We start from the raw sequence: 16921 nt of genomic DNA, 5'->3' as shown, positions 1-16921 counted from the left end.
ATTCTTCAGATCAGGAAGTGTTCAGACATATTTCTGATGGACATGATCTTTCAGATATGCCCCCCAAGTCAGAAGTCACATGGATTTAGAACAGGGGATCTGGAAGACTACACATATTGAAGTTGCCTAGAGATGACACAGTCATTACTGAAGTTTTCTCAAAGCAAATCTCTGGTAAGCAATGTGTGGTAGCCCCATTTTGCACAGAAATATCGGTGTGGACATAGCTGCATTCCTGCATAGCCAGAGTCACGTGTTGCACAGGGAGGTCCTCATAACATGCAGATGTCATTGTACACATAACAAGCATGTGGGGCATCATCTGCTCGAAGGAAAATGGACTGAGAGTGAGGACACTTGAGAAATCACACGAAATAGTCACATAAGCTAACTGCAGAGGAAGTTCCTGCACAAGACGCAATGGAGCAGACCCTCATGTGCAACAGTTCTGTGCAGTCACTGTACCATGCAGAGTTAAATATGCCTTGTCTGTTCAAAGAATATTTCCTGGCCACATGCCATCCATTTACATACATGCGAAAAAGGCATGGTGTTGTACCCTATGTTGTGGCTTCATTTGATGCACATTCTGAATACCAGTGTAAAATGTGCTGCAAAATTTTTTGAACTGTTGACCAGTGAAGAGAGAGAAAACCTGCAACACAGCTCAAACATTGGCTGCAAAATTTGAGACAATGGCTGCACGGTCAGCTACAACTACAGCTACAGGACATTTGTGGATTTTGTCTGTGACTCAGTAGATAGGCAAACACTGTGCTAATGTTTGGAACACTTGAGTTTTAGACAGAGAATATATAAAGTATATCCAAGGAACACTACCTGAGACCTTCAACATCAAAGCTAAAAGCAGACATACTGCACCCTCGACTATATGATGAGAGATTGGTGACAAGAATCAAGAAATGGAAGGAGTACGTGGAACACAAGATGGATGCAAGCTGGCATTTCCAGAAGACATTGTGATCTTGTCAAGTCACTTCAAGAGATGACCAATCAAACCATTCAGTTCCAGAGATAGGCAGCTAGAGAAAGATTACACAAGTAGGAGGAAAATTCAGAAGGTAGACAAATTTAAATGAAATAGCGCAACTGAAAATAAGCTATAAGAGGACAAATCAACATCTAACAAGAAACACCTTTTACTCAGTGCCAAATTATGACATTAGCAGACAGTGATCTGACTTGAAGCCTTGTATGGAGCAGGAATCCTGAATCTTGAAAGAATAGGATTATGAGAAAAATTCTTTTGCAATGGCAATGTTACATAAAACATTCTCAAACTTCTTGCCGCATCACTTTAGGGCAAAACATCGAGCTTTCAATGATTTCCACCATAGTCTTTGTCAGGAGAAACTGACAAAAAATTGCAGCTGTGGTGGCCTTATATAGCCCTAAGACAGCTTCCTGTTGGCTGTTAGTTACATCATGCTGTCACAGATGGTGTCAATGTATATGCTGGTGGAGCACCGCGATGAATATCTCTGGCTCTTCTCTTCATTGAGAGCTCACTTCCATGCACCGCTAAGATTATATCTGCCATCATAGTTGAAGGTTTTTTCACACATTCTTATTTCTACGGCCTCTTTAATTATAGAGTCCCAGTTTGTGGAAGCTGAGACAAAACTTTAGTTTCTTCACATAGTATTTTATGCTTGTGTGTGAGGCCATGCTCAGCACCTTCAGATTTCTCCAGTTCTTGATTTTTAAAATGCTGTTGATGTTCTGCACACTGGTCGGAAATGGTGGGGATGGACTGACCAATGTAATTGCTTCCACACTCACATGCGATGTTGAAAACCCAAAGAATCCTGAGGCTGAGGATGTTCTTAACAGGATGTACCATCTGCTTTGTCTTCTTAGGAGCAGCTCTTGAGCACTTCCAGCAACATACGGACAGCATGCACCAAAACATACAGTTCACCAGTGACACAGAGAAAGAGGAAAGGCTACTATTTTCAGATGTTCTGATACAGCACGAGTTGGATGGACACCTCAGCCACTCAGTGTACCACTAGCTGACACACTCTGATCTACATCTTGGTGTCCAGAGTTTTCACCTTTCTGTCCAGAAGAGAGCAACTTAAAATATTTTGGTACACAGAGCAAAAACCGTTTCTGACTAGGACCACAACCATTCCAAAATTAATGAAGTATGTGTTCCAAAAGAACGGCTATGGGTCACACGATATCAAGTCAGCGTTCTCCAACAAAAGGAAACACGAAAATGTTAATGTTCACGTGATGAGCCAGCAACTGCATTCCTCCCCTTTTGTGACATTACATCCAGATAAATAAGGAGAGTCCTAGGAAGATGAGGTATCAGATGTATTTTCCAGCCTCTTAAGAAGAAAAAGCAGATACTACGCCTGCTAAGGACACCTTCAGCCTCAGGATTCTTTGGGTTTACAACATCCCATGTGAGTGTGGAAGCAATTACATCGGTCAGTCCATCCGCACCATTTCCAAGCAGTGTGCGGAACATCAACGGCATATTAAAAATCAAGAACTGGAGAAATCTGCAGGTGCTGAGCACAGCCTCACACACAAACATAAAATACTATATGACGAAACTAAAGTTTTGTCTCAGCTTCCACAAACTGGGACTCTATAATTAAAGAGGCCGTAGAAATAAGAATGTGTGAGAAAACCTTCAACCATGATGGCAGATATAATCTTAGCAGTGCATGGAAGCAAGCTTTCAATGAAGAGAAGAGCCGGAGATATTCATCACAGTGGCATCACCAGCGCATACATTGACAACATCTGTGAGAGCATGATGTAACTACCGACCAACCGGAAGCTGTCTTTGGGTTATAAAAGGCCACCACAGCAGCAGTTTTGACAGTCAGCTGCTCCTGACAAAGACAATGGTGGAAATCATAGAAAGCTCAAGGTTTTACTCTGAACTGGCATGGCAAGAAACCAAATTAATAACTACATATCTGGACAGAAAAGATCCTGGCAACCATCAGAAAAATGGGAACACCCTTTTCAGACACTCTTACAAATGAACCAGGAGAGACTGAAAAACATATCAGATAATACAGGTGCTTGTAAGCAAGAAAAGAAGATTATACAAGTAGAAGGCAAATTTCACAAGGTGACAAATTTAAATGAACTGGTGCAATTGAATACAAGCTATGAGAGCACAAATCAGCATTTAACAAGAACAATCTTTCTATCAATGCAGAATTAAGACATTAGCAGACAGTATCTGCCTTCAAGCCTTGTATGAAGCAGGTGAAAACTGAATCTTGTAAAAACAGGATTACTTAGGAGGCTACTAATTGTGGAATGACATGTTCTGAAGAAATTAAGTGATGTCAAAGAAGAAGAGAGGACCCATGTAGAACACCAAACTAACAATTACATACCTATACAGAAAAGATCTTGGCAACCATCAGAAAAAAGGGACTATCCTCGTCAGACACATTTACAGAATGAAGTAGTAGAGACTGAAAAACATACAAGATAATGCAGTTTCTAGTACACAAGAAAATCAACAAACATGGGACCTAATAAATAGAAAGGAATCTGGAAGAAATGAGAACAGGAAAGAGATTTGCAACATAGTAAGTTTAAAACTGAAAATCATTGCTGCCACACATCTTCAGGGCAGAATTGGACTGTAGACAATATCATCACAGACAGAGAAGCAAGGCTGTAAAGTGCAAGTATAAAAGAATACTGGACAAAGCCATAGCTCAAAGAAAAGAAACATTGTAATTTACGTGATCCAGAAGGCTGAAAAGTGTTAAAAAAAAAAAAAAAAAACCACTTGATGTCAGCTGAGAGTGTGTGTGTGTGTGAGAGAGAGAGAGAGAGAGAGAGAGAGGGGGGGGGGGGGGATTTTTTTTCCTCTTGTAGTTTACAAGAGGAAAAACAGGGGAAGCCAGTAAAATGAGCAAAACTGCCATGTTTGAGGCAATGAAATCTTTTAGTGTGAAAATACAGCTGCATGTGAAAAACAGTTCATGAGCCTGGAGAGACGCAGAGTGTGTGAAGCAGTTTGCTTACTGGCCTTGGGTATGTGCAACCAACAGCCAAATAATGCCAGAACATAACAATGCTTTCATAAAGTCAGCTCACTTTTCTCTTTATTAACCTGACATGTGTAACAGAACGCAATCAACAGGTATGCATTGTGATCAACAGTGCTCAATTTGTGACAGTTCATGCCAATACGCCATACTGGTATCTCTGAGGGAGGGGTTCAGAACTGCAGATTTATAGATGTGGTATGATAGAACTGTATTTTTTAGCAGTACATATTTTATATTTCAACTTTTAAAATGCATAAAAATAGCTTTTCAAAAGCCTAAATTTCAAAGACTCCCACTCTTCCCCAAAATCAAGCACTAGGGAAGAATATCAATCATGTTCCATCAAGGCATATGCTGAGAGAAGATAAACCACTTTTTCATTTATGGCAATATTACAGTATTATTTAAAATATAAATGATTGAATGAATGATTTGGTAGTATTAGATGTGGCATTATCAGTTACACTGTTTGCAAGTCTTTATTTGTAACCAGCATTATGCACAATATATTAATTATTGTCAAATATAGACCTTTAAATAATTATGAGGGTGCTTCAAAAGAAAATTACACATTGTTATGGCAAACCAAGTAGCTTTTATTGAATGCTGCACTACACTTCAAAGTGATGCAAATACATGACAGTATTTTTCAACAGTCACCAAATTGCTGTAAACAACAGTCAGAATGTTCTTCCAACTGTTCAAATCCTCAGTGCTGGATATCTGCTCCTTGGTCAAAGAGCCATCTGAGAACTGCTGTGTGAATGTCCTCATCATTGGAAAATTTCTTTCCTCCATATGTTCCTTCAGCTTCCCAATTGCCCGTACATTGTAAACTATGTCAATGGGCTTCCCTCCCAGTCAGCATCACCCAAGTCTGTGCAGCCATGGTCAAACTTCTGGTATCATTTCACTTCAGATGGATGTGACATTGCATTTGGTACGTACACGACCAGAACGTGGTGTGCAATTTAGATGTTTTGCGCATAAAAATCATACTGTCCCACTTACTTCAACTGAGAAGTATATTTTCAGCTGCTGCAGCATTTCACACCCACATTGTGATGCACCTGTTGTCTGTACTGCTGCAGAACTGTGTGTGCAAGAAAGCTGAACATTTACTCTCTCCTGACAATGCAACACTCTTGTTGCGCAATGGTCTTAGCACGAGACAACATGCATAACTTACCAGAATGAAGGTAGGAGGCGAGGTACTGGTGGATGTAAGGCTGTGAGAGCAGGATGTGAGTAGTTCTTGGATAGCTCAGTTGGTAGAGACCTTGTCCATAAAAGGCAAAGATTTCAGGTTTGAGTTCCAGCCTGGCATTCACCTTTAATCTGCCACAAAGTTTCACGTGTAATACATACTTGTATACACTTGCCTATTATGTGTCTTTCATGTTTCACTTAATAGAAAAAATAATCTGTTCATAAACATGTTTCTTCTTCTTCTTCTACACCACAACACCACCACCACCAACAACAACAACAACAAATGAATTTTTGTTACTGATGTTATTACACATACTGTCCTGGAAACAGGAAAAAATGCAAGTCCTATTTTACCGAGTTCCATGTTTAGTAACACACAGAGAGCTGGGAAAGAAAGGGTTAGTTGCCTTTGTGAATACAAGTTCCTGAAATGTAGTAAACGATTTCTCTGTCTAGCTTGCCCTCAATACAGGTGGCTCCCTCACATCCTGCAATCAGAGTGACCTGCCCTTCCTTTTTATCCTTCCCCAACGTATACTTTTCTTCTCCCCAAGGAAGGAACTACTAGTTCTGAAAACTAGATAGTGTTGCACCATTTGTTTGTGCCTGTCGGCATTGCTCCACATTTCACCTCCTGGAGGTGAATAAGAAACATGTCTGTTTCATAAGTGAGAGATTCAAGGTTTTGCCTGAAGAGGGCCTTTTTTTCCTGTGGCAATTTTCCTAACCGAAATTTTTTTAAAAAATGTGGGAGCTGTAAAATAAATATGTTCCTAATGTTTGCATTTTTTATGAACTGAGACTGCTACCATATATTTGACTGTTTTGTTCAGGTCATTCCTGTTACAAATTATGAACCTCAAAGCGATTATTTTGGAATTACTACTTTCCTCCACTCTAAAAATATATATATGTAATATATCTAAAAACAAAGATGATGTGACTTACCAAACGAAAGCGCTGGCAGGTCGATAGACACACAAACAAACACAAACATACACACAAAATTCAAGCTTTCGCAACAAACTGTTGCCTCATCAGGAAAGAGGGAAGGAGAGGGAAAGACGAAAGGAAGTGGGTTTTAAGGGAGAGGGTAAGGAGTCATTCCAATCCCGGGAGTGGGGGAAAAAAGGACGGGTATACACTCGCACACACCCACATATCCATCCACACATATACAGACACAAGCAGACATATTTAAAGAGTGTCTGCTTGTGTCTGTGTATGTGCGGATGGATATATGTGTGTGTGTGTGTGTGTGTGTGTGTGTGTGTGTGTGTGTGTGTGTGTGTGTGTGTGTGAGTGTATACCCGTCCTTTTTTCCCCCCTAAGGTAAGTCTTTCCGCTCCCGGGATTGGAATGACTCCTTACCCTCTCCCTTAAAACCCACATCCTTTCATCTTTCCCTCTCCTTCCCTCTTTCCTGACGAAGCAACTGTTGGTTGCAAAAGCTAGAATTTTGTGTGTATGTTTGTGTTTGTTTGTGTGTGTATCGACCTGCCAGCGCTTTTGTTTGGTAAGTCTCATTATCTTTGTTTTTAGATATATTTTTCCCACGTGGAATGTTTCCCTCTATTATATTCATATCATCAATTCTCATATTTTGTATGCCATGTAGCTTTAAAGTGAACAATACTACTTGTTCTGTAGCTAACGGGAATTTTCAATCCTTGAGTCCAGATAATGAGAAAATTTGTAAAAAGAATGGCTGTAAGATACGTATTTTGTATTTTCTTTTGAATTGATAGGGATTATAAATTATATGCTTTACATTACATGGAAACTTGTTGAATACCTTCCATAATTCCTCTCTGAAACCTAAACATGAAGGGCAAGGCCTACATGAAAATTGGCTGTGAGTCTTGTATTGTGACTGTGTGAAATATAGTTCAGCTAAAGCTGATTTTTATTATCAGCAATAACAATTATTAAGAAATCAATGTACTAGGCAGAGAACATAAGAATTTCAAGATTTAAGGAGGTCAACGCACAAGACATTTGTTTATCTATTTTATACAATACACACTTTTGTCTTTAAGTAAATACTATCAAATCGTTCTGAAATGAACTTCTTGATTAGTTCATGTTATGTGTTGATTCCCATTGGATTTCAAAGAATTTTACACACACTGTATAATTTCGTGCAAGGTTTACCAGTTTTGGTCTCTTAGTGTATTCAAGTTAAGGTTCAGATTGTAGCAGCTTTGGATGTGTATTTTGCAGACATTACAGGATCACAGTTCATGTATGGAAGGCACTCATAGGAAAAATGTTGGACAAAATGCACTGTCATAAAAGTGGACTATGAAATAAAATAAAATAATTTTTTGACCAAAAAGCCAGTCTTCCTCTGCAGGACAAGCAAAGTTTAATTTTTACAAAATGAAATTTCCTCTTTGCAGAGCGGAGTATGCACTGATATGAAACTTTCTGGCAGTCTAAAACTGTGTGCTGGACTGAGAGTCAAAATCAGGAATTTGCCTTTCGGGAGTAAGTGCTCTTCCAACTGCACACACAACTCAGTATCCATCCTCAAAGCTTTATTTCCTCCAGTACTTCATCTCCTACCTTCCAAACTTCATAGAAGTTCTCCTGCAAATCTTAAGGGACTAGCACTCCTGGAAGAAAGGAAATTTTGCAGACAGGGCTTAGCCACAGACTGGGGGATGTTCTCTGAATGAAATTTTCATTCGGCACCAGAGTGTGCACTGATACGAAACTTCCTAGCACTCCTTTCTTCCAGGAGCAATAGTCCTGCAAGTTTCGTAGGAGAACAGCTGTGAAGCTTGAATGGTAGGAGATGAGGTACTGGTGGAAGTAAAAATGAGAAGACAAGTCTTGAGTCATGCTTGGATAGCTCATTCGGTAGAGCACTTACCCGCGAAAGTCAAAGTTTGAGTCTCAGTCCAGCACACTATTTTAATCTGCCAGGAAGTTTCAAAGTTTCATCTGGCCATATTATATGTGAACAAAATTTCATGCCTTTCTGATGGTGTGCAATAACATGATGAAATGTCTATTGGCAGTACATAATGAAACCCTGTTTGAAGAGAAGTTTTTAGGGCTTTCTCTTAGTATAATTCACTTACAGTGACACACATAAACAGCAAGCACTAGAACAGTTCATCCAGGAAACTTTGGTAAGACAATGATGATGCAGTTAATTATCAAAGATCATACACTGAATAAAGATAAGAGATCTCATAAAAACATCAAAGATACCACATTCTTTATTTAGCTCTGATCTAATTTATCTGAAAGAAAATGTTAAGTCACAAGAGCCACTTACTTATTATTGTCACCACAGATTCGAAACAAACAACTGGGTCACTCTGAAACACTTTGATGAAAGGAAAAACAAAAAGTGGTAAAAACTTCGTTTCTCCGAATAATGGACACCAGTGTGCCAAGCAGGATAACAATCTAGAAGATGGAAAAACAATCATTACATCACATCATGATCAGGCTTTCACATAAAAGATTTATTTTACATTCCATTTTTTGAAACAATTACTTACTATTGATTGGTTCAGTAGCTTTACATCTGCAAATGCCTGTTCTACCTACATGCAATCATTTCTTCATCTGTCTAACTTGCAGACATTAAGCATCACATCCACTTTAACCTGACTAATTTTAGTTTTCCTAAGCTTTTATCCTAGCTTTAACACAAAAGCTGAAAAAAATTGTGCAAGTTCCTGCCTCTAATTTGTATTTGTTTTTATTCATTCACTGCGTTCCACAGATCCCATCGAGAAGCAGAAACTTCAAGGATATAAAGAAACAAAGCACACCTAAGAAAATTATAACAAATCTTAAAGCACACATTTTGCTTCTGTTTGAAAATCTTGATCATATCTTGCAACCAGTGCATCATGTGCAAATATCATAAACTCTGATGATGGTTTTTAAAGAGATCCAAAACAGGTCATAATAAATTAAAAGAACTCTTTGAAACAGACAGTGAAGAAACGGTTCTAAATTATATACGTTGTGGATGGTAACAAACTAAACTGTTTAAGAAATCATTGAATCTTACTCTGCATTATGGATTAAAAATGAACTATCACTATAGTGCTTAATGGTATTCGTGCTTAAGCCAAGTAAACTTAATGAAATAAAATTAGAAAGAAGGCTGCAAACTTCAGAAAAACAATTAAATAGCTGCCATTTATCTCATTCCATTAACTTAATATTTACTTGATTATAATGAACTCTGCTACTTGTCATATATTTAAGAGAACTTTCCGCTTCTTGAAATTAGATGTTCAGGTAATTTGTAGGAGTGAGTGACAAACTAAAGTTTTAATGTTCTTTTGAATGTTTTGGGATTCACAATATCTTGCTTCATGTTAGATGGGAGCTTACTGTATACTTTGATCTTGAGCACTGAACCACAGACAAGGAGGAAATATTTATATAGGAGTTATTTTGTGTTTTGTACCATGATTGTGCAAATTATAATTCTGTTGTCACTGATTTCTACAATCAGCAACAAAAACCATCATCAAGTCATAAATATATCAGAAAGTAGTAGATAGCTGGTAGTCTAGTGGCTAGGACTGCTGCCTCTACATCGCAGGGTCCCGAGTACGATTCCTGGCCGGGACGGAGATTTCTTTCTTTGGGAGCTAAATGTTTGTGTAACATTCGTCATTTCATCTCATCTTCACGACAAAGACGCGCAAGTCAAACAGAAATACTTGCACCAGGGCCAAACAATCCCAGATGGGGTCTTCCTGCCAATAGTACCTTGTGCTCATTTCATTTCATTGGAAAGTGAGTGTAAGAATTTCGGGATCCTTAAAGAGATACCTCCAAGAAGTGCTATTATCTATATTGCAAGTTCCTTTTTTCTATTGAATAAATATTTTAACTTAGGTGCACCACCCCATTAAGATGACAAAAGTACTTCTGAGTCGCGTGTGTGTCAGAATCGATATCTGTCACTTGTCAAACCTCTCAAATAATTAGTGCTTCCCTTTTGCCATCATGGTCACAGGTTTGCATCTTCATAGCCAGCATATTTCCTGCTTCTACTGATATGGTTGTGGATGCTGAGCTGCCAGTACTTACAGCCAAGAACGATAGTAGAAAGAAAAATGATGAGCACCTGTTGTTACTTCTGACTAAGGTGATATAAGTTCTTTGAACAGGCTTTGCTATAGAGGCTGAATTTGCAGTCTCATCTGCGGCAACATCTAACTTTGACCAGTGACCATTATTTTGGTCTTAGTCGCCCAATGTAGATCAGCATTCCAGTTGTCAGTAAAGCCCGAGTCATTTTAATCCCACTTGTCAAAAGGAACCAGAATTTACATTTTAGTCTTGATTATTACAATTTATTTCTGTTGTTCTTACTTTGTGTATAAGTGGTTTGTGTGTGTGTGTGTGTGTGTGTGTGTGTGTGTGTGTGTGTGTGTGTACACTCTAGAATTACTGATCCAAATGAAGGGATGGAACGATGTCTGGGCTGAGCTCAAGGTAGCTGCCTTGTGTTAAGGTCGGTTCAATGAACAGATGCATTTGTTTCAGGTCTTTCAACTCTGATAAAATGTCATTATTTTTCTGTTTAAAATGTCTTTAAAAGAGATTCTCTTACTAAAAAAAGTTTGCATATGTCCAACAAATTTCTTTAAGAATTTAATGACTAAAATTATCTTTTTCGTTATGATATGTGTTAAATGTTTTATAATGGTTTCTTATTGGTTATTTTGCAAATTTTAAAATGCCACTCAAGCAAATACATAATGTTAAGAGGCTCTCTAATTTTTGACTCAGTGCTTTAAACTCCCAACTCCATGTTACCTGCCATTTCATCTTCAAAGCATGAAACATGCTGAACTGGGCTCCTTGATTAGCTTATCTATGAGCTGACTCAATTTGTTTTTTTTACTGGACCCCACGAATTTTACACACAATATTTCAATTAGTACTGGTATATGATGACTAATGTCTGCTTCTGATGGTAGCAGGTCATTTTTGCTTGCTTTAATTACATATTGTGAGTTCTGTGAGATTTAGACATATCGGTTAGCTTGTACCACTTGTAGGCTTATTCAGCTATCACATGAGCTTGTCCGATAAGGTTGAGTTTACATGTTTGATCAGTAATGATTGTGTCATTAACAAACATTATGGTTTTTTGTATCATCCAACATTTGTAATGGTTTTTATATGAAATGCACTTACATTGTGATACAGGGAGATGTTTGTCAGATAGGTACATGAACCATCAGAAAAACATAAAACTGCGATCCATTTCAGGAGAATTTATCCCGTTTTCCTTATCACACTGAAACTTGCAATCGTCATGCACCCTACAATGAGGTACTGGGTACTTGCTGTACTCTAGTAATGATAATATGGTTTGACAGTTTCCAAAGATTTATTAAGTAATACCCTACTACCCTACTCCACAGCTATGTATAGCCACAGAACAAGTTTTATACCAAGGTCCATTATAATAAATTACTGCCTGTTTTCATACTTCTTCACATTGAAATCTGCCAAAGCACAATTTTGATGTGTATCGTGGAATGTCAGTACAACAAATAGTAGTACATTTCAACACTTGCAAATATAGGACACTTACCTTTTTAGGTGTTTCAGAAGTGATTTGTTTTCCAAAGGGTATTGGTTTTCAATATCAGTGTATGCTGGATGACAATCTCTATTTACAAGAGAAACATATGCTGACTCATTATGAGGCAACTGCAATATTGTCTTCCAAATCAATCTCCTATAAGCTTCAGGATATTCCCCAAATTCTCTCAGTATTGGCTTTAACTGTTGCAAGTCTAGCTTCATCTGCATCTGAAATGATAATAGCAAACATGATGATTATCTACTCAAATTTATTTTTATTTTGAATGGAGGACATTATATATACAACAGGAAAATGCTTGTTTAATACTTAAAAAGGGATATAAATTCAAATTTCCAATGTTTAATAGGTGTATATTCATTTACTTTATGTAGTTAGCATATAGCTTAAAGAATTATTTTTTAAAAGTACATATAATTACATTGATATAAGATAAAATTATATGAATTAGTACATGCATATAAAGGGTGATTCACAAAGATATGCAAATATTTTAATATATTAGTCTACAAGCAAAACTAAAGAAAAAAGCTCATATAAATGTAGGTCCACAAACGTTTAGTTACAGGGTTACAGCCAGTAAAAGATTTTGCCTGAAATTTAGCAACTTTGTTAATATGTAGCCATTGCAAAACTGTATGAGCTTAAAGTAAAGCATGATTTCCATTTATTTTGTTGTTATTGATCTGGTGAATCTAATAAAACATGTCCCAGATGTGTATCTACAGTTGTTTCAGAAGATCCAGAGAAGCAAGGATTATTATACAAGTAAATTTGTTTACTTTCCATCAGGAATGTAAAAACGTTTATGTCACTGTTGGCAACCGTACATGAGTTGTTTCAGTCATTTCCTAACATTGAAACGAGTTAGTTTTCTATACTGTTCAGTGAAAGAACATAACAACAACAGTGTACTTAATTGAAACTGAAATGAGCAACAAAATCTGTTCATACAAGTGCAGCTAAATGTATTGAACTGGGTGGAGATATTTTTGCACATTTATTGTGAAAATGTATGTACACTGTACAACTTCTTTAACACTGAGCTTTGTTTTTTCCGGTTTAACATAAATTCACCATGTGCTATGGTATTAATAAAAGCAAATTATCCAACAAATTCATACAGTTTCAGTTAACGTCATTACCATAATTTTTCAAAAATTAAATTCTCTACCATTTCTGTCGAAAATTTTGTGCAATTGTCTGGAATTTAAAAAACAAATTGGGTCAAATAGTTAATAAATTAAAGATTTTATGAAATCTTGTTTTTGCTTCTAAGGATGTTCTGGAAAACTACTGCAGATACACATCTGGGACATGTTTTATTAGATTCACCAGACCAATAACAACAAAATAAATGGAAATCATGCTTTACTTTAACCTCATACAATTTCAAGATGGCTTCATGTTAGTGAAGTTGCTAAATTTTAGGCAAAATCTTTTATTAGCCATCTCTCCATAACTAAACTTTTGCAGACCTATGTTTATATGAACTTTATTCTTTATTTTACCTGTAGAATAACATTTTGAAGTATCTGCATATCTTCATGAATCACCCTGTATATTATGTAATTGGATAGACAAAAATCTACTCAGCAGGTGGCAGTAGTAGAATACATACATAAAGTTGAACTTGCAAGCTATAGGAGTCAGTGGGTCCATTTTCTGGCAGAAGAGTAGAAGGGGAAGGATGAGGGTTTACAGAGAAGGAACAGTGAGGATTAGGAAATGGGCTGAGTTCGGAAAAGTCACATAGAATCCCAGGTCAGGAGAGACTTACCAGACGGGATGAGAGGAAAGGCTGATTGTTGGGGACTGCACCGGACAAATTTTGAAAACCTGTGAGCTTAAAGGAGGAAGATAGGGTAATATGCAAAACAATGAATACTGGCAAAACATCATGTTTGAGTTAATAGGAGCAGAAAGCTAACTGCATTGTACGTGACAGAGATGGGAAGGGGGAGGGCACGGAAAAATTGGCAGGTCAGAAAATAAAATATAAAGAAAATGAAAAGGGAGTGAAGAAATGGATAGTTACTGTGAAGAAATGCTTCTGTCTCTGTGCCGTTCATTTTTGGAACACAACCTACGACCAGCTTAGAGATAGAAGGGATGACACTTTTTGCAGGACCTGACCATCATTTTGCAGGACAATGCTCAAGCATGTACAGTGCAAGCTGTTACTGATTTGTTTGACTGCTGGGGCTGCTAAGTGCTATACCACCTACTGCACTCCCCTGACTTACGTCCTCGTGAGTTCATCTCAATTTCTAAACTGAAGGAAACACTTCACGGCATTTGCGTCACAACTGCTACAAATTCGTCGGGCAATAGACTGCGCCGCTTGAACTGCCAACACAACTGGCACTGCCAAGAGTATCCTACGACTTCCACATCACTGGCAACGGGTTATACACAATGCTGGTGACTACTTTGAAGGTCAGTAAACGTTTGAAACACATATCTATTTTGTACGAGCTGTAAATAAATAGTTGCCACTATTAAAATTTCAACCCTTGTAGTTTCAATAAAAGATTGTTCCAAATCTGACTTATGCATATTTCTAACATTTCTGGTCCCAAATTGCATTTTTTTCTCAAAATTACTAATGTTCAAAAACTTTTGAGCGATAGTGTAATCCATCAAAGTTAAAGAAAACTACCAGCATGGCTTTGTCATTTGACCTGACCTGACATAACCTGATGAGCTTTTTTGTTCTTATAGAACCTTTCTCATCCCACTGTGGAGATTGAACCTTAGTCTCAACATCATAACCATAGACCCACATCTCATCACCAGTTATGATTCTCTGAAAGAACATCTCGTTTCCATCTGCATGATCCAAAAGCTCTTCACAGATTGCAAGATGAAGGCCTTTCTGGTCTTGACTCATGAGCTGTGGGATAAACTTAGTGGCAACACAATACATACCAAGATGCTGTGCCAGGGTTTCACGACATGATAGAACTGAAATACATTCTTCTGCAATCTCTCAGAAAATCAGTCTTTGATTGGCATGCACAATTTCGTTGACATTCCTGACATGACAGTCGTCGGTAGACGTCGAAGGGTGTCCTGAAAACGGATCATCTTTAATTTCCATCCCGCCATGTTTAAACCTTGTGAACCATTCGTAACACTGAGTACGGTTCAAGCATGTATCATCATAGGCTACCTGCATTATTTGGTGTCGGTCTGTAACGGTTTTCTTGAGTTTCACTCAAAATTTAATGCAGATGCATTGCTACTTTAACTCTGCACCGAAACTCTGAAACTGTGCGACACGACGTTCTACTCAATTCAGCACTGAACAATAACTAACAAACATACAACAATGTAACTTACTGCAATTACACATTAAACTGCATTTCGCTCCAACACACCATTGGCACGATATTATGAAAGTTCTGGAATTTTTTGAACAGACCTTGTACAGGGTTAAAAATGTTAAATGATGGAAATTATAAATTAGCAGCTTCCTGTTGCAGAAGCAATATGGAGAAAGAAGAAGTTGTCACATATGTGAAAAAATCATAAATTCAAAATTTTTGGACACAATTAGTATTTGCTCAGAACAACATACACAAGCATGTGCCTGTGAAGTCATACTGTCTAACAGCACAATTAAAATTATTATGCTTTTGGATTCCCACTGGTTACTTTGAAAAATTCATAGAAAAATCTGAAATCCTATTGGTCACCTAAATTATAAAAGAAGGTGAATGATAATTCATCGTGATTTCAATATTAATTTTTTTATAAGGCTTCTGAGCACAAACACGGTACAGAAATTTTAAATTGCAAACTTTTGCACCAAAACTGTGCTCAGCAGCGCAATCTATTTTTGTATGTGAGGACACACTCAACAAAGTTAATGTTCCTCAAGTTTTAAAAGGTTTACTGCGCCACAATGGCCAATTCGTCATACCAAACAACATGACAATTCTAAATCAAAAATGAAAACCATCATAAAATCAAAAAGTCCACAGGTGTACCGCCAGTTCACAGTGTACAACGGGCGCAATATTTCGGCGATTAGACATGTCGCCATCATCAGGTGCGCTGACAAACTTAGCTCCTGTGGGTGGGCAGACGCCTTATATCGCCTCCCCCCATGGGCCGTTCCCTCCGCAGTCTGTGCCCGCAGGCACATGTCAGTAGTAGCGGATACGCATGGGTCAGCATCTATGGCAGTGTCGGTGTAGTTGCTGCATCCGTCCAGCTCGCCAGATCATTTTCGTAACAGAGTGTCTTCTTAATTATACTCAGCGCTGGTTCCCATGTCTTGCTAAGATTATAACCGCAGTCTCGGTTGACGAGTTCATCCCTGGTGTGAATTTCGATGGCCTCTCTGATAAAGCTGCCCCAGTATTTAGAAGTCTGGGCCAAGATCTTGGTACACTCATAATTCATCTCACGTTTTTCCAACAAACAGTGGTCTGCGACCACCGACTTGTTAGGATACTTCATTTGCGAGTGCCTTTGATGTTCACGTGAATAATCTTCGATGGTGTGCACTGTCCGTCCAAATAAGTCTTACCACACTGACAGGGAATCTGCCAGACACCGGCCTTCCACAAGCCAAGATCATCTTTCATCCTTCCCAACAGCACTCGTGTTTTATTGGGGGGGGGGGGGGGGGTAAAGACAGTTTGAACTTGGTATTTCTTTAATATGTGTCCGATCTTCCCTAACAGTGCGCCAGTGTACAATATAAATGCAGTAGCTATTTCTTTCTCCATGACTTCTTCCATATCCAAATGTTGTACTGAAGTGGTGGGGTGGAGAGCGCATCTAATATGCCATTCAGAGTACTCATTCTTTTGGAATACAGTTCTGAGGCGTTTCAGTTCCTGGGGCAGACTCTATGTCCAAGATGCTGTGCGCCCTGTGTACCAGTGTTCACCAATTCTCTGAGAAGAGTGCTGTGTTTCCTTCCTGTACACACTGTGACCCAGCCTGCCATCAGCTCTTTTCTTGAACATGACTTCCAGGAAAGGTAATCTTCCTTCCGCTTCGGTCTCCATTGTAAATTGGA

At 38.2% G+C, this 16921-nt stretch overlaps 1 protein-coding gene across 5 annotated transcripts in view; it reads right to left on the bottom strand.

Moving 5' to 3' along the window:
• Positions 1-16921, bottom strand: part of LOC124797966 (TBC1 domain family member 31) — a 308974-nt gene that overhangs the window by 180297 nt on the left and 111756 nt on the right. For all 5 annotated transcript variants that reach the window (XM_047261131.1, XM_047261132.1, XM_047261129.1 and 2 more), the window contains 2 exons: positions 11872-12092; positions 8566-8699 (listed from right to left, as the gene is read on the bottom strand). In XM_047261131.1, coding sequence (XP_047117087.1) covers positions 8566-8699; positions 11872-12092 — 355 coding nt within the window. The remainder of the gene's footprint in view (positions 1-8565; positions 8700-11871; positions 12093-16921) is intronic.

This window comes from Schistocerca piceifrons, chromosome 5 (genome assembly GCF_021461385.2).
Source record: "Schistocerca piceifrons isolate TAMUIC-IGC-003096 chromosome 5, iqSchPice1.1, whole genome shotgun sequence".
NCBI lineage: Eukaryota > Metazoa > Arthropoda > Insecta > Orthoptera > Acrididae > Schistocerca > Schistocerca piceifrons.
The sequence above is the reverse complement of the archived record's forward strand: the minus strand, read 5'-3'. Positions and strand labels throughout refer to the sequence as shown.